At 41.6% G+C, this 18,411-nt stretch overlaps 1 protein-coding gene across 1 annotated transcript in view; it reads right to left on the bottom strand.

Annotated features, from left to right (window-relative positions):
• Positions 1 to 11,106, bottom strand: part of LOC126428354 (protein draper-like) — a 216,633-nt gene extending 205,527 nt beyond the window's left edge. Inside the window, exon 1 of the mRNA XM_050090285.1 lies at positions 11,063 to 11,106. Coding sequence (XP_049946242.1) covers positions 11,063 to 11,106 — 44 coding nt within the window. The remainder of the gene's footprint in view (positions 1 to 11,062) is intronic.
• Positions 11,107 to 18,411: the final 7,305 nt, after the last annotated feature.

The raw sequence follows: 18,411 nt of genomic DNA, 5'->3' as shown, positions 1-18,411 counted from the left end.
GGAAAAACTGGTAGACGCCGACCTCGGGGAAGATCAGTTTGGATTCCGTAGAAATATTGGAACACGTGAGGCAATACTGACCCTACGACTTATCTTAGAAGCTAGGTTAAGGAAAGGCAAACCTACGTTTCTAGCATTTGTAGACTTAGAGAAAGCTTTTGACAATGTTGACTGGAATACTCTTTCAAATTCTGAAGGTGGCAGGTGTAAAATACAGGGAGCGAAAGGCTATTTACAATTTGTACAGAAACCAGATGGCAGTTACAAGAGTCGAGGGGCATGAAAGGGAAGCAGTGGTTGGGAAAGGAGTGAGACAGGGTTGTAGCCTCTCCCCGACGTTATTCAATCTGTATATTGAGAAAGCAGTGAACGAAACAAAAGAAAAATTTGGAGTAGGTATTAAAATACAGGGAGAAGAAATAAAAACTTTGAGGTTCGCCGATGACATTCTAATTCTGTCAGAGACAGCAAAGGACATGGAAGAGCAGTTGGACGGAATGGATAGTGTCTTGAAAGGAGGATATAAGATGAACACCAACAAAAGCAAAACAAGGATAATGGAATGTAGTCGAATTAAGTCGGGTGATGCTGAGGGAATTAGATTAGGAAATGAAACACTTGAAGTAGTAAAGGAGTTTTGCTATTTGGGGAGCAAAATAACTGATGATGGTTGAAGTAGAGAGGATATAAAATGTAAACTGGCAATGGCAAGGAAAACGTTTCTGAAGAAGAGAAATTTATTAACATTGAGTATCGATTTAAGTGTCAGGAAGTCGTTTCTGAAAGTATTTGTATGGAGTCTAGCCATGTATGGAAGTGAATCATGGACGATAAATAATTTGGACAAGAAGAGAATAGAAGCTTTCGAAACGTGGTGCTACAGAAGAATGTTGAAGATTAGATGGGTAGATCACGTAACTAACGAGGAGGTATAGAATAGAATAGGGGAGAAGAGGAGTTTGTGGCACAACTTGACAAGAAGAAGGGACCGGTTGGTAGGGCATGTTCTGAGGCACCAAGAGATCACAAATTTAGCAAAAAATGGTTCAAATGGCTCTGAGCACTATGGGACTTAACATCGATGGTCATCAGTCCCCTAGAACTTAGAACTACTTAAACCTAACTAACCTAAAGACAGCACACAACACCCAGCCATCACGAGGCAGAGAAAATCCCTGACCCCGCCGGGAATCGAACCCGGGAACCCGGGAACCCGGGCGTGGGAAGCGAGAACGCTACCGCACGACCACGAGATGCGGGCACAAATTTAGCGCTGGAGGGCTGCGTGGAGGGTAAAAATCGTAGAGGGAGACCAAGAGATGAATACACTAAGCAGATTCAGAAGGATGTAGGTTGCAGTAAGTACTGGGAGATGAAGAATCTTGCACAGGGTAGAGTAGCATGGAGAGCTGCATCAAACCAGTCTCAGGACTGAAGACCACCACCACCACCACCACCACCACATCAACAACAACAGTAACAACAACAACAACAGGTTTACAAAAGACCATATTTACAAAAGGTGTTCGATATTTGTACCTTTTGGTCGAAAGCAAATACTGCGTCTCCGTCATCCCTTCACACCCAAGCCCAACCTCTGCACGCACGGCGTGGGATGTAGTCCGATGACGTCTCATGTTCAACATTTCTCATCCATTTTTGAGTCATTTCCCGACATTTGCAGCCCCTTGTGTCTCAAATAACTTGTCTCAGCGTCATCTATGTTGCTTTGGAGGTTTTTAAACGTTAATAAGACTCATCCTGTATATGAGGATGATATACGGAAAGCTTGTAAGGATTTTGCAGGGGGCATTCTGCTGATAAATAATTGTTATGCAAAATATTCTATACGCTCCTCCGTTTCCGAGTTATTTATCACTGAAGTTAGCTTATCAGGTCGTCGCGCGCGCGCATCCAAGCGGCCCGCATTCGGGAGGAGGACGGCGGTTCAGACGCACGTCCGGCCAAACTGATTAGGTCTTCCGTGATTTCCCTAAATCGCTTCAGGCAAATGACGGGATGGTTCCTTTACAACGGCATGGGCGATTTAATACCCCATCCCTCCCTAATCCAACAGGACTGATGCCCTCGCTGCTTAGTCCCCACCAACAAATAGAGCGATCTAACTGCCGATCGGTCAGTCTGTCTATCATTCGATCAAACGATCAATCTATCAAACGATCAATATACCGATCTAACCGCTGTGCAAACGATGTATCGAAAAATAAAACGGTAAGTCGATCTGACATTCGATCTAACAATCTACATCTACATCTATACTCCGCGAGCCATTTTACGGTGTGTTGCGGAGGGTACTTATTGTACCACTATCTGATCCCCCCTTCCCTGTTCCATTCACGAATTGTGCGTGGGAAGAACGACTGCTTGTAAGTCTCCGTATTTGCTCTAATTACTCGGATCTTTTCGTTGTGATCATTACGCGAGATATATGTGGGCGGTAGTAATATGTTGCCCATCTCTTCCCGGAATGTGCTCTCTCGTAATTTCGATAATAAACCTCTCCGTATTGCGTAACGCCTTTCTTGAAGTGTCCGCCACTGGAGCTTGTTCAGCATCTCCGTAACGCTCTCGCGCTGACTAAATGTCCCCATGACGAATCGCGCTGCTTTTCGCTGGATCATGTCTATCTCTTCTATTAATCCACCTGGTAAGGGTCCCATACTGATGAGCAATACTCAAGAATCGGACGAACAAGCGTTTTGTAAGCTACTTCTTTCGTCGATGAGTCACATTTTCTTAGAATTCTTCCTATGAATCTCAACCTGGCGCCTGCTTTTCCCACTATTTGTTTTATGTGATCATTCCACTTCAGATCGCTCCGGATAGTAACTCCTAAGTATTTTACGGTCGTTACCGCTTCCAATGATTTACCACCTATGGCATAATCGTACTGGAATGGATTTCTGCCCCTATGTATGCGCATTATATTACATTTATCTACGTTTAGGGAAAGCTGCCAGCTGTCGCACCATGCATTAATCCTCTGCAGGTCCTCCTGGAGTACGTACGAGTCTTCTGATGTTGCTACTTTCTTGTAGACAACCGTGTCATCTGCAAATAGCCTCACGGAGCAACCGATGTTGTCAACTAAGTCATTTATGTATATTGTAAACAATAAAGGCCCTATCACGCTTCCCTGCGGTACTCCCGAAATTACCTCTACATCTGCAGATTTTGAACCGTTAAGAATGACATGCTGTGTTCTTTCTTCTAGGAAATCCTGAATCCAATCACAAACCTGGTCCGATATTCCGTAAGCTCGTATTTTTTTCACTAAACGTAAGTGCGGAACCGTATCAAATGCCTTCCTGAAGTCCAGGAATACGGCATCAATCTGCTCGCCAGTGTCTACGGCACTGTGAATTTCTTGGGCAAATAGGGCGAGCTGAGTTTCACATGATCTCTGTTTGCGGAATCCATGTTGGTTATGATGAAGGAGATTTGTATTATCTAAGAACGTCATAATACGAGAACACAAAACATGTTCCATTATTCTACAACAGATTGACGTAAGCGAAATAGGCCTATAATTATTCGCATCTGATTTATGACCCTTCTTGAAAATGGGAACGACCTGCGCTTTCTTCCAGTCGCTAGGTACTTTACGTTCTTCCAGCGATCTACGATAAATTGCTGATAGAGAGGGGGCAAGTTCTTTAGCATAATCACTGTAGAATCTTAAGGGTATCTCGTCTGGTCCGGATGCTTTTCCGCTACTAAGTGATAGCAGTTGTTTTTCAATTCCGATATCGTTTATTTCAATATTTTCCATTTTGGCGTCCGTGCGACGGCTGAAGTCAGGGACCGTGTTACGATTTTCCACAGTGAAACAGTTTCGGAACACTGAATTCAGTATTTCTGCCTTTCTTCGGTCGTCCTCTGTTTCGGTGCCATCGTGGTCAACGAGTGACTGAATAGGGGATTTAGATCCGCTTACCGATTTTACATATGACCAAAACTTTTTAGGGTTCTTGTTTAGATTGTTTGCCAATGTTTTATGTTCGAATTCGTTGAATGCTTCTCTCATTGCTCTCTTTACGCTCTTTTTCGCTTCGTTCAGCTTTTCCTTATCAGCTATGATTCGACTACTCTTAAACCTATGATGAAGCTTTCTTTGTTTCCGTAGTACCTTTCGTACATGATTGTTATACCACGGTGGATCTTTCCCCTCGCTTTGGACCTTAGTCGGTACGAACTTATCTAAGGCGTACTGGACGATGTTTCTGAATTTTTTCCATTTTTGTTCCACATCCTCTTCCTCAGAAATGAACGTTTGATGGTGGTCACTCAGATATTCTGCGATTTGTGCCCTATCACTCTTGTTAAGCAAATATATTTTCCTTCCTTTCTTGGCATTTCTTATTACACTTGTAGTCATTGATGCAACCACTGACTTATGATCACTGATACCCTCTTCTACATTCACGGAGTCGAAAAGTTCCGGTCTATTTGTTGCTATGAGGTCTAAAACGTTAGCTTCACGAGTTGGTTCTCTAACTATCTGCTCGAAGTAATTCTCGGACAAGGCAGTCAGGATAATGTCACAAGAGTCTCTGTCCCTGGCTCCAGTTCTGATTGTGTGACTATCCCATTCTATACCTGGTAGATTGAAGTCTCCCCCTATAACAATAGTATGATCACGAAACTTCTTCACGACGTTCTGCAGGTTCTCTCTGAGGCGCTCAACTACTACGGTTGCTGAAGCAGGTGGTCTATAGAAGCATCCGACTATCATATCTGACCCACCTTTGATACTTAACCCAGATTATTTCACATTCGCATTCGCTAATAACTTCACTGGATATTATTGAATTCTTTACTGCTATAAATACTCCTCCACCATTGGCGTTTATCCTATCCTTGCGGTATATATTCCATTCTGTGTCTAGGATTTCGTTACTGTTCACTTCCGGTTTTAACCAACTTTCCGTTCCTAATACTATATGCGCACTATTTCCTTCAATAAGAGATACTAATTCAGGAACCTTGCCCTGGATACTCCTGCAGTTTACCAATATTACGTTAACTTTTACTGTTTTTGGTCTCTGAGGACGGACGTTCTTTATCAACGATGATAATGTCCTCTCTGGTAAGCCGTCAGGTATTTTATCGTTTCGCCCAAGGGGGGGTCCCTCTAACCTAAAAAACCCCCGTGTGCACGCCACACGTACTCTGCTACCCTAGTAGCTGCTTCCGGTGTGTAGTGCACGCCTGACCTGTCTATCGAACTACGCATGTAGCTCCCTGCCAGACTATCTATCGACCAATGGTCCAGCCGTTCAATCGATGAGCCTATCTATGTATCATTCGACTTGAGTATACTTCGTGTTATACAGCAATCGATGTACCTATCGACCTATGTATGCAACGACCGTACGATCTATCCACAGATCAAGCTATCAAATAATAGACCTGTATAGCGATTTACAGACCATTATATCGATTTCACGATTCACTTTTCGATTCATAAACCGAATTGTCGGTTTTCCGACTGTCTGTCAAATAAGTGATCAGTCGATCAATACATCGGATAAAGGACATGTCTATTCGTTCTTCGATCTATCGACATGCCGACCTGTCTGTGTTTATCGACTTATATAACGAACGCCCGATACGGTAGTCGTATCTATATCTTGATCTATCTGCATATCTACAGATTTATCGGGTTATTAATGTATCGACATATTTATGTTTTGGTATATTGACTTATCGATCTATTGATCAGCCAGTCGATTTGCGACCGCCTGGCTCGTCCGACTACTTATGTTTTTCTGTTTTATCGATCTATCTGTTCATTAAAGTGGTTTGTCATCTTTATCGATCTATATCGAACCATCGATCTATCTGTCAGCTTATAGGTCAATCTGCCGATTTAAAGACCTACCTTCCAATTTACCGGGCTATCGGCCTACCAGTGTCGACCCATCTGTCGACTTATCGAAGTACGGATTGCAGTCCACACGCCGATTCATCGATGTGCCTGTCGGGTTATTGAATTGATAGTCAATCGCTCTGTTTATCGATTTGTTGCTGTTGCGATTGATCGATCTGCCGATTGATTTACCCAAACACTGATACTGATCCATATATCTGTATACCGATGTATCGATGTATCTATCGATTTGTGGGCCTACACATCCCATACTCTGAAAACTGACTGCAAGGAAGAAAACAAAATAGCCCTTTGTTGTGTACACAAGTTTTCTTATCAATATATGTATCTCTGAATGGCTAACTGGGTTATGTTTAGTACACTAGTCTGGGATCTGAATTTGTAATAACAATAATTTAAGGTTATAGGTCAGAGAGATGAGAGAAGAGGTGGTGAACAGACAAGGGTGAGAGGAAATGGACGTAGAGAAGGGAGGAAATGGTGGATAGAAAGAGAGAGTGGGAGTAAGAGGAGATAGAAAAGAGAGGGGAGTGGGAAGAGATGGAAAAGAGAGGGGAAGTAGGTGGAGATGGACAAAGGAAGGGGGAGTAGGTGGACAAACGGAGGGGGAGCAGGAGGAGATGGACAAAGGGAGGGGTAGCAGGAGGAGATGGACAAAGGGAGGGGGAGCAGGAGGAGATGGACAAAGGGAGGGGGAGCAGGAGGAGATGGACAAAGGGAGGGGGAGCAGGAAGTTGCACAGTGAGGGGAGGATGGAGAAGTAAGGACCTATATCTTTTTTCCACACAATTCAAAGCATTATGGGGTTCGCTAGGATATAGCGGCAAATATTTAGGTATGGGAGGATATGTTTCTGCTGTTCTGTTTCAGTTTGTCTAACACTGTTCAGGACGGGAACACGCGAAATTCGGACTGTCTTGCTGCCACCTTTGTGAATATTCTACCATAAAGTCTGAGGGGAATATTTGTTGCTTACGGTGGAACTTCGAAGGAAGGAACAAATTTCAAAGCCAGCACGACTAACTATAACTTCACTAATGCTCCTGCGTGACAAGGGGACCACATGGCAATCCGATTTTTGGGTTTCATTTTTATATTTATTATATTTTATATTAATTTCAGAACTCTAATATCAGTCATCAAAAGTAGTTTGATCGAACTCAAAAATTCTCGAGAAAATCGACTATGAACTTTTCCGACCACCTTTAATAAGCTGAGGAAAGGTAGATTTATCTCGACAGTAGTATGGCGGTGTCGTAAAATGCACGCCTACCATGGGACTGGATTGGCGCAGTATGTACCCATGCCCATCAACATTTCAAACTAAGGTGAATGTTGCATTGACATTTTCATGGATTGTGAAATACCCAACGATGAAAAAGAATTTAATTTTTAACATATTTTTTTATTTAAACAAGCTTTTATAAACGATCAGTAATCATATCTATACTACAATGTAAAGACAAATAGGTGTTTAACGTTGTTGCCAAAAATCTCGAAAAGTTTTTCACCGATTTACTTCAGATCTTTACACGATACTCTACTAAACATTCAGACGGACATTGGTAACATGTTTTTTAAACAAAAACGTACAGGTTTCGTATTATAACCAACTGCGAGGAAGAAAATGTTGTGCTGTCAAAATGTTTGGTTTCGTCTTGTTTATCGCAGTCAGTTGAACTACAGTAGCAGCACAGATTAGAACTATGCAAAAATCCTGCCATTGTTGCTACTATCCTTTAATATCCAGCAGCAGGAGAGGTTTATCATAGTCTGTATACTAATTATATTAACCGATTAATGCTTTCATTTTAAGCAACTTCAGTTCCCATCAAATGTTTGTTGCCAATAACAATAAACAAGGCTCAAGGTCAGAGAGAGAAGGGGGAAGGGAATAGGTGGACAGAGGCTCACAGAGGAAATGGACAGACAGGGGAAAGATAAGATTGACAAGGAGGGCAGGAAGTGGGTGATTGGGGGAGGGGGGGAGAAGGAGATGAACAAAGAGAGATGGATAAAATGGGGGGGGGGGGGAGGGATGGCAAGGAGATTAGGACGTATTTCCAATTCCCGTACAAATTTAGCAATGGTGAATCATTGTCGATTTTACTGGTCATTTATATTTAGAACGAAAACTGAACTTTTGTGTGATACGTAATAAGAAATAATACGACTAGCATTTTTCATAAAAATAGCAATTTGATACATGTTAGCTAGCAAGTGTGAGATTCATTGTACATATGAATGACGTAGGCAGTCGAACTGAACGAAAAAAAGAAAATGAGAGAGACAAAACAGTAACCACAAATTACTGGTCTAGAGCCATAATGGTTTTACAATTACATGAAAACTCATAGCTGCATACAGGCGTTGATATAAGTCAACGGGGACAGTTTAAAATATGTGCCGTGACCGGGACTCGAACCCGGGATCTCCTGCTTACATGGCAAACGCTCTATCCTTTTTTTTTTCATTTTGTTCGTTGTTGAGCGCTGTGTTTGGTCGTTGCGGGCATCCGTTCAAGTTCGGTGTTGATCCTTTCACTCTGTTTTTTATTACAGAGGCCAACCGGCTCTCTGACATCCATTGCTGTGCGGATGCACCTACAGTGCCCGAACTCTTAGGGGAATCGGCAATAAATGGACTGTACAATTTTAACGTCGGCACGGTAGCTCAGCGTGTTCGATCAGAGAGCTGGTTGGCCTCTGTAATAAAAGAACTGAGTGAAAGGATGAACAACGAACTTTAAACATGTGACGTCCGCAACGAACAGACACAACGAACGAAAAAAAAGAAAGAAATGGATAGAGCGTCTGCCATGTAAGCAGGAGATCCCGGTTTCGAGGCCCAGTCGGGGCACACATTTTCAACTGTCCCCGCTGACATATCAACGCCTGTATGCAGATCAGATAGGGGTATTCGTTTCATTGTAATTTCATTCTAACGAGCTGCATGGTCACCGATGATATGTCGGACATGTCTGAAAGAACAGATACATCTTCATATATATATATATATATATATATATATATATATATATATATATATAATGGTTTTTTCCATCTCCATCTATTATAAAATTTACGTAATTCATAGTAGAAGTTGCAACTCTTCAAAAATTTGCATCAGGGAGGGAACGGACATAAAGCCCCCATGCGGCAGGTGAGCATTCTGCCGCACAGCAACATGTCCCATCTAGAAAAATTGACTTTGGTTTAGCATATTAAAGACGATCGGAAAACTTCAAAGTCGACTTCCTCCAAAAATTTGAGTTCTGAACTTCACGTACCATTAACATAAAAAATTACAAAAATCTGACTGACCGGATAAACTTAATTGATCCACCACATCTATTTGTAATTGAGCAACATAATTCGGGACAATTCATATTAAGATACACAGCATTGGTCACTCTTACACGTCATCCTCCTTTACCAAAAGATGTTTTCGATGAACCACGCTTTTTATCTCATACGGTCATTTGCAGTTCCTTGAAACACTTTTGAACTTTTAAACCGTCCTGCATCACAATAATGATTGGAAACATACTACAATTTATTCCACACTGTCAGGTATGCTCCCAACTGAGTTTTCCAAAAGGTAATAAAATTATAGATCAATATTTATTGCTGCAAAAACATAACAATGTGGGTGTTTCAAGTTACACTTTGCTAGAGGGTTTCTTGCAACAGATGTTAGGCCCCACAGTAAAAACGTCAGGCAAAAGTAACGCTGTAAAAACCTTTTTAAAATCCTAAAAATTATTTATCTGTAAAATTATTCATTTTTTTACTGTACAAGAATGTTTCAGGAATGTAAGGATGTAGCGATTGCCCAAAATAATTCTATCACATGCGATGCCAACTACGGTGCTTTAAACTGCATCATACCTTTTTTTTTTTTTTTTTTTTTTGCTAAGTTAAGCAACTAATCACTTTGACGCTTCCTCGTTCCAGCCTCAATCGCACTTTAGGTACACTGCAACAAAATCGTTCACATTTAGATAGCGTAATTCTGTAAAATTATTTTTTCCGGCCTTTTTTCTTCTCTGTGACATTTGAACTCGGATCTAGATCATTACTATATTGCAATGATTAACGCAACCGTGTTCATTTTCAGCACCATTTCTGGTCTCAGCTGGGTTTGAGTGAATATAAAATATTTATAGTTGTTCCAAACTACCCCACTTTATGGATTTATATGAAAAAAAAATCTGGATGAAAGCGAATATCACAAGCTTAACGAGGGTTCCGTACATAAACAGTTCATTCAGCCTCTTATTAGAAAAGGCGGTCTTAACGAGAGACAGCAGTTGGATAACATGTCAAAACAAGTATTTTTCCGTGTAATATAGTTACGAATTAACACTTCTTTGATTTTTCCCCTTTACTTGTTCTTTGGAGCCTTTCTTTCTGTCATATTCTGTGATAAAGGGTTAACGGGAAGTACCCCATAGGTTTTGAGGAGTGAATTTGCGAGAATCGTAGCATGTGGCATAAATGCCGCGTCTGTCGACTATACTGACGTAGAAGCTTCAATGGTTTGAAACACCGAGCGACTGTAGACCATAGTACAGGACGTAAATTTCGACTTGATAAGTCTACACGTTGCTAAGAAAAAGGGTTTAAACAGTCGGACGGACAAAGTCATTCTTTAACGGTTGTGTGTTCTGCGGTTGCGATACGGCACACTAGAAGAAGAAATTTCAACAAGCCTCGTGAGATAATTATTAATGTCACATCTTCAGCAACGAGATAGGCTACACTTTTGTCTTCATGAAATCACCGGGGAGTTCATGTGCAGGCCTGCAGAACAGAAGCTTTCCAAATGTGAATTTTCAACTCTAAAATGGCCAGCGGTACCTGGAGGATAGTAAATTCATTCATTTGCTTCAATTTCTTGCTAAATCTGTTTCTCATCGCACGGTTGTTTAGAATCACACACTAAACGAACAATTTCATTACACACACCGTGATGCCAACATTAAGAACAAGATAACAGCAAGAAACCCCAATTATAGTAAACCTTCGAGTGCCCAAAGTTTCGATCAGAGGAAAACCTGATTGGACGTTCCGTCAGATAATTCGTATTATTCATTCTAGTAGCTCACACGAACGCGCCTGTGAGCAGAATTAACAGCCGACTAACCTCGCAAGCTGCGTCCCGTTCCTTCGCCACGCGTCCGTCCCCATCGACGGCTGCAGTTCAACTGTCCGACAACGCTAGGCCACTAGGTCCGGCGTGCAGCACGGCTTCGTCCATATCGGTTGTCTACTGAAACATTTAGCCGAAAAAGCCCGTATAAAAATAATTACTACTAAACTTTTTTATTATAAGCAGGCACACGCCACAACACTGATACAAAGATATTTTTATCACCTTTGTGTACATCAATCGGTAAAATCGGAACCCTTACTTGATCGTTCTGTTGTCCGTCTGTCTATCTTTCGGCGCTGTTGTTAAGAACCCTTTTTTTTTTTTCTCAAGAACGGATATACCTAACGACTTGAAATTTGTGTCACATACGAAAGTCAACGACCCCATGGTGGTGTAAAAATAAATAAATAAATAAAACCCTCATAAGGCAATGCAATCGAAGGCTACGGCCATTTAAGTCACAAATTTTGATCATCGCAAATTCAGTCATCAAAACTTGTATGGTAATTCACATCGACCTAGAATCACGAAATTTGGCACGAAACAAGATTTCACACGACAAACAAAAAACACGAAAATTGTTAATTTGTAATTATATCAACTATATTTCGCGAAAAAAAAATATGTTTTGTCATTTGCCATTAAATCAGTCCGTCTGTTAAGACCCCCTTTTCTTCTCACGAACAGGTTGACATATCAAGTTGAAATTTACGTCACATACGAAGGTCTGCGGTTCCTTGGCGGTCTAAAAACTATAAGCTCCTAAGACTATGAAATCAAAACTTGCGGTCATTTAAGTCACATATATTGATACTCGGAAATGAACGCATCAAAACCTTCAGGACACTCCCTGTTCACCTAGAATCACGAAATTTGACAAGAGGTAAGGTTTCACAGCACAAGTATAGGAAAACCCCCAAGTTGTTAATCTGTAATTGTTTCACGTCAGTTGTTACACAACTGTCTACCCGTCTGTTAAGATGCCATTTTCTCACGAACGGGTAGACGTATCAAGATGAAATTTATGGCAGATGCTAGGGTCTACGCTCCCTTGGCGGTGTAGAAACTTTAAGCTACTACGTCACTGCGCTCAAAAGATACGGCATTCTTTTGTTACTTGCAAACCCATTCAAAACTACCTATAGGCGTCTTCATTTACTGTATGTGGCCATATTGTCCGTAGTTGGTTTACAAATTTTGAGAGTATTTTTGTTCTATCGCTGCAACTACAAAAATGCGTCCTGCAGAATAACTAAAAATTAGACCAAAATTATCAGTGTCTAAAGAAGAAAAACAGCAACGATGTGCTAGCAGGCGGCATTTCCCGATGTAAGCGGGAAATCAGGCGAAAATGGCCGTAAATACAAATCAACATATTCTTAACGATAGTTTTTGGATCTTAAAGCAAATCAAAATGTAAATAACTTAATTACAGACCACTAATGATGCTTGACCTCAACAAAGCGAAACACGTCCGGTGAAAAAAAAGACCACGTATTTTTGTAGTTGCAACGACAGGACAAAAATACCCTCAAGAATTTATAGGGTACTTCCCATTCACCTAGAATTATGAAATTTGACAGTGAGCCAGGTTTCACAGCACAAGAGAAGGGAAAAATCCGAAAACTTAATTTGTTATTACTTTCATAAGAAATATTTATTGATATTATAAACTTACATAGCATGTGTAACCTGTCAATGTCAGGAACTACAATATGGGCTTTGACCTGGTTTTACTAGGAAGGTCTGTGTGTACAGTTCACAAATATTTCGCGCTAATTGGCTGAGCTGCGATGAACTGAAGTCGCCCACCGCTGTGAAAACGATGCCTTTGCCATCAAGCGGTGACGGGCGCGTGGTCGTCTAACATGCTGACAATCTATGCCTACGATAATGTTTCTAACCAAAGTAACGCTGGCAACTGATCCAGGGTTACACTTCCACTGTTTGGGATAAGGTTACGATATCCCGTAAAATATCCCCTGAAGCTTTCCACAGAGCAGTTCGACATTTACGTAACAACAGTAGCCCAATGGCCGGTTGTACTATGTTCTTCTCCGGATCACTTACGTCAAGCCAGCCGGTGTGGCCGAGGGGTTCTAGGCACTACAGTCTGGAACAGCGCGACCGCTACGCTCGCAGGTTCGAATCCTACCTCGCGCATGGATGTGTGTGATGTCCTTAGGTTAGTTAGGTTTAAGTAGTTCTAAGTTCTAGGGGACTGATGACCTAAGAAGTTAAGTCCCAAAGTGCTCAGAGCCATTTTGAACTTACGCCAAATCGTAGCAGTAATCGCAACATGGACGAGAGTAGACCAAGTCAACTCATCTGCATTGCTATTTAACATAGCGTGTTAATGTGACTCAAAAAATTAAAAATTACAGTAGCAAATAATTAATTTCTACGGAACCTCCCCGAATTGTTTCACACACCTATTTAAAACGTGAAACTCGTTCAATTTTGCCACATTTAGCGTGCGTGAACTTTAGTGCTTGTTTGTTGCAGGTCATGTGTTCTGCCCTTTCAAAAGATTATTTATTTCAATAGTTTGTGGTGCGTAAATAGCCTGGTCATAAATGCAGTTCTGTTGCCACTGACAGAGGAGTGAAACGCCTAAGAAAGTGGTCGCTACGCTTCGCCGATGTTAACAGTAGGTACACTTATGACGTGCCCATCTCCACATATTCGTGTACAGTCACTCATAGTCCATAATTACGCTTCCGTCTTCTGACACGAGATTTTCGTACGCGTGCCGTTAATCCCAGTCTAATCTGTTGTGTCGGTAAACACATGGTGATTACTCACACAGCAGCCGTCAGTCGATAAATATTTGCTTTTTATCAGTGCTCTTGGCATCCACAGACAGAAATGTGTGCCGGCCGGAGTGGCCGAGCGGTTCTAGACGCTATAGTCTGGAACCGCGCGACCACTACGGTCGCAGGTTCGAATCCTGCCTCGGGCGGGGATGTGTCCGGTGTCCTTAGGTTGGTTAGGTTTAAGTAGTTCTAAATTCTAGGGGACTGATGACCTCAGAAGTTATTTCCCATAGTGCTCAGAGCCATTTGAACCATTTCTTTGAACAGAAATGTCTAGAGCAATGGCCGTCAAACTGCGTGCCAATCACATATCCGTGTGGCTCACGGTTCTCAGATGTATTCTATAACTAGCGAACACGACAATGCTTTGCAACTGCTAAAAATGTATTGGAATCTCTTCACATGTAAAAGGCTATATCCTGACTGACTGACTGATCATCGCCCAGCCCAAACCGCCAAGGAAAGAAACTTGAAATTTGGAGGGGAGTGGAACTTATACCGTAAGCGATGTTTAAGTTCTATGTTAAATAGCAATGCAGATGAGTTGACTTGGTCTACTCTCGTCCGTGTTGCGATTACTGCTACGATTTGACGTAAGTTCGAAATGGCTCTGAGCACTATGGGACTTACAGTTTTTTTTTTTAATTCCATCCGTAAGGGGTGCAGTAGGGGATGAGATTTTTTATGAAAATATTTTATAATCAAAGTATTTTTTTAAGTTGAATCTATGAAAATTTAAATCTGGTTTCTCAGTTAGAAATAAAAAATATGAGCTTCATTGTTTTTGGAAAGTCAACCCCTATTGAGGTGAAATGGGGGATGAAAGCTTTTACGGAAATATTTCGTTGTGCAAACATTTTTGAAGCTAAATCTATGAAATTTTTTATTTGGCTTCTCTGTTAGAAGTAAACATACACGTGTCGCTGTTTTTCGAAATTCAACCCCTAAGGGGGGAAAATAGTGGGTGAAAGTGTTTTTGAAAATAAATAACTAGCCTACTAAAGAAATACTAAAGGAGTTTTAAGGCTACATCTACGACAGTTGGTATTTGGTTTCTTAGTTAGAAATTAAAAATATACGTGTGTCTCTGGAAATTCAACCACCAAGGGCGTGCAACAGGGAACGAAAATTTTTAAGAAAATATATCGTTACATTAAAAAATTTTACAAGGTAAATTTATGAAACTATTTGTTTGGGGATGAAAGTTGCTATGGAAATATCTCCACAAGAACGCAAAAGGCAAGATTAACAAAAACTTCGGACTCCAGCTACCAGAATCGCATTTTGGTCAGAGGGACATCGGAAAAAGACCATGCTTCTACGGCCTTCGTTAGAGTGAAAAGCATAGAAGGTGTTAGGATTTGTTATATGTTCATGAAGCGCACCCTAGATAATACAGCGAGGCACGCCTCCCAATGGGCCTGTGTGCACTCAGCATGGAAGGTACGGGCTCACAGGCTACGAGTGACATTATACTGAGTGCACTATCCGAAAATTACCTCGAGCAATTAAACAGAGAACCGACTCGCGGAGATAACATCTTGGACCTACTGATAACAAACAGACCCGAACGTTTCGACTCTAAGTGCAGAACAGGGAATCAGTGATCATAAGGCCGTTGCAGCATCCCTGAATATGGAAGTCAATAGGAATATAAAAAAAGGGAAGAAGGTTTATCTGTTTGGCAAGAGTAATAGAAGGCAGATTTCAGACTACATAACAGATCAAAACCAAAATTTCTGTTCTGACACTGACAATGTTGAGTGTTTATGGAAGAAATTCAAGGGAATCGTAAAATGCGTTTTAGACAGGTACGTGCCGAATAAAACTGTGAGGGACGGGAAAAACCCACCGTGGTTCAACAACAAAGTTAGGAAACTACTGCGAAAGCAAAGAGAGCTTCACTCCAAGTTTAAACGCAGCCAAAACCTCTCAGACACACAGAATCTAAACGATGTCAAAGTTAGCGTAAGGAGGGCTATGCGTGAAGCGTTCAGTGAATTCGAAAGTAAAATTCTATGTACCGACTTGACAGAAAATCCTAGGAAGTTCTGGTCTTACGTTAAATCAGTAAGTGGCTCGAAACGGCATATCCAGGCACTCCGGGATGATGATGGCATTGAAACAGAGGATGACACGCGTAAAGTTGAAATACTAAACACCTTTTTCCAAAGCTGTTTCACAGAGACCAAACTGCAGTTCCTTCTCTAAATCCTCGCACAAACGAAAAAATGGCTGACATCGAAATAAGTGTCCAAGGAATAGAAAAGCAACTGGAATCACTCAACAGAGGAAAAGTCCACTGGACCTGAAGGGATACCAATTCGATTCTACACAGGGTACGCGAAAGAACTTACCCCCCCTTTTAACAGCCGTGTACCGCAAGTCTCTAGAGGAACGGAAGGTTCCAAATGATTGGAAAAGAGCACAGGTAGTCCCAGTCTTCAAGAAGGGTCGTCGAGCAGATGTGCAAAACGATAGACCTATATCTCTGACGTCGATCTGTTGTAGAATTTTAGAACATGTTTTTTGCTCGCGTATCATGTCGTTTTTGGAAACCCAGAATCTACTCTGTAGGAATCAACATGGATTCCGGAAACAGCGATCGTGTGAGACCCAACTCGCTTTATTTGTTCATGAGACCCAGAAAATATTAGATACAGGCTCCCAGGTAGATGCTATTTTCCTTGACTTCCGGAAGGAGTTCGATACAGTTCTGCACTGTCGCCTGATAAACAAAGTAAGAGCCTACGGAATATCAGACCAGCTGTGTGGCTGGATTGAAGAGTTATTAGCAAACAGAACACAGCATGTTGTTACCAATGGGAAGACGTCTACAGACAAAGTAACGTCTGGCGTGCCACAGGGGAGTGTTATGGGACCATTGCTTTTCACAATATATATAAATGACATAGTAGATAGTGTCGGAAGTTCCATGCAGCTTTTCGCGGATGATGCTGTAGTATACAGAGAAGTTGCAGCATTAGAAAGTTGTAGCGAAATGCAGGAAGATCTGCAGCGGATAGGCACTTGGTGCAGGGAGTGGCAACTGACCCTTAACATACACAAATGTAATGTATTGCGAATACATAGAAAGAAGGATCCTTTATTTTATGATTATATGATAGCGGAAGAAACACAGATAGCAGTTACTTCTGTAAAATATCTGGGAGTATGCGCACGGAACGATTTGAAGTGGAATGATCATATAAAATTAATTGTTGGTAAGGCGGGTACCAGGTTGACATTCATTGGGAGAGTCCTTAGAAAATGTAGTCCATCAACAAAGGAGGTGGCTTACAAAACACTCGTTCGACCTATACTTGAGTATTGGTCATCAGTGTGGGATCCGTACCAGATCGGTTTGACGGAGGAGATAGAGAAGATCCAAAGAAGAGCGGCGCGTTTCGTCACAGGGTTATTTGGTAACCGTGATAGCGCTACGGAGATGTTAAGCAAACTCAAGTGGCAGACTCTGCAAGAGAGGCGCTCTGCATTGCGGTGTAGTTTGCTGTCCAGGTTTCGAGAGGGTGCGTTTCTGGATGAGGTATCGAATATATTGCTTCCCCCTACTTATACCTCCCGAGGAGATCACGAATGTAAAATTAGAGAGATTCGAGCGCGCACGGAGGCTTTCAGACAGTCCTTCCTCCCGCGAACCATACGCGACTGGAACAGGAAAGGGAGGTAATGACAGTGACACGTAAAGTGCTCTCCGCCACACACCGTTGGGTGGCTTGCGGAGTGTAAGTGTAGAAATGTAGATGTAGATAATTTTACAGACTAGTGTGGAAAAATCAAATTTGTTTTATAATCTAATAGTTAACGTGTAAAGCATTAGGGTCTGTGTAGCTAGATGCTGCATAATAAATGTACACAATACCTTTAATCCATGTAAGGGCTGAACAGTTTTGTACTGCAGCTTCTCACCGTAGCTCTTTCTAACGGTATTATCAAACCTTTTACTTATTTATCGATAGAACTAAACTACGTAATTTATTAACACTTCCTCATCTGAGCGTACTCTTCGATAACGGATATTTCCGCAATAACTATACATTTCAGCAGACGCCAAGAATACGCGTCTGTTGTAATACACTACAGCATCAATATGACGTGACTGTACAGCGCCGAGCGGCCTGGGTCATTTGGGTATTGTTTAGTACTGTCGGGTGCCTTTGGTCACTTCCGCACGTAAACGAGGTTTAGTTCCGCGCTCTGCCAACGGCAATTGTTGAATAAACAAGTGATACATAGTTCGTAAATCCAATGAATGTGCTCTAAGTTATAACAAAAATCACATTGTAATCTTAAATTTTTAAAACTAATATGAATAAACAAACAAACTCATCAGTCAGCAAAATTTGCGTCTGGCTTTGACGGCAGAAAACTCGTTGATCATATCTTCATAGTTCAGACGGTTATCAGGTAGGAGGTCGGCTTCGATGTGAAGGATGGACAAGGCGTTCAGTCTCTCCTCAGACAACGTAGAACGTTAAGTACGATTTCAATCTCGTAAGAGCC

Source organism: Schistocerca serialis, chromosome 12 (genome assembly GCF_023864345.2).
Source record: "Schistocerca serialis cubense isolate TAMUIC-IGC-003099 chromosome 12, iqSchSeri2.2, whole genome shotgun sequence".
NCBI classification, from domain to species: Eukaryota; Metazoa; Arthropoda; class Insecta; order Orthoptera; family Acrididae; genus Schistocerca; species Schistocerca serialis.
Note: the sequence above shows the minus strand (reverse complement) of the source record. Positions and strands in the feature narration are given on the sequence as shown.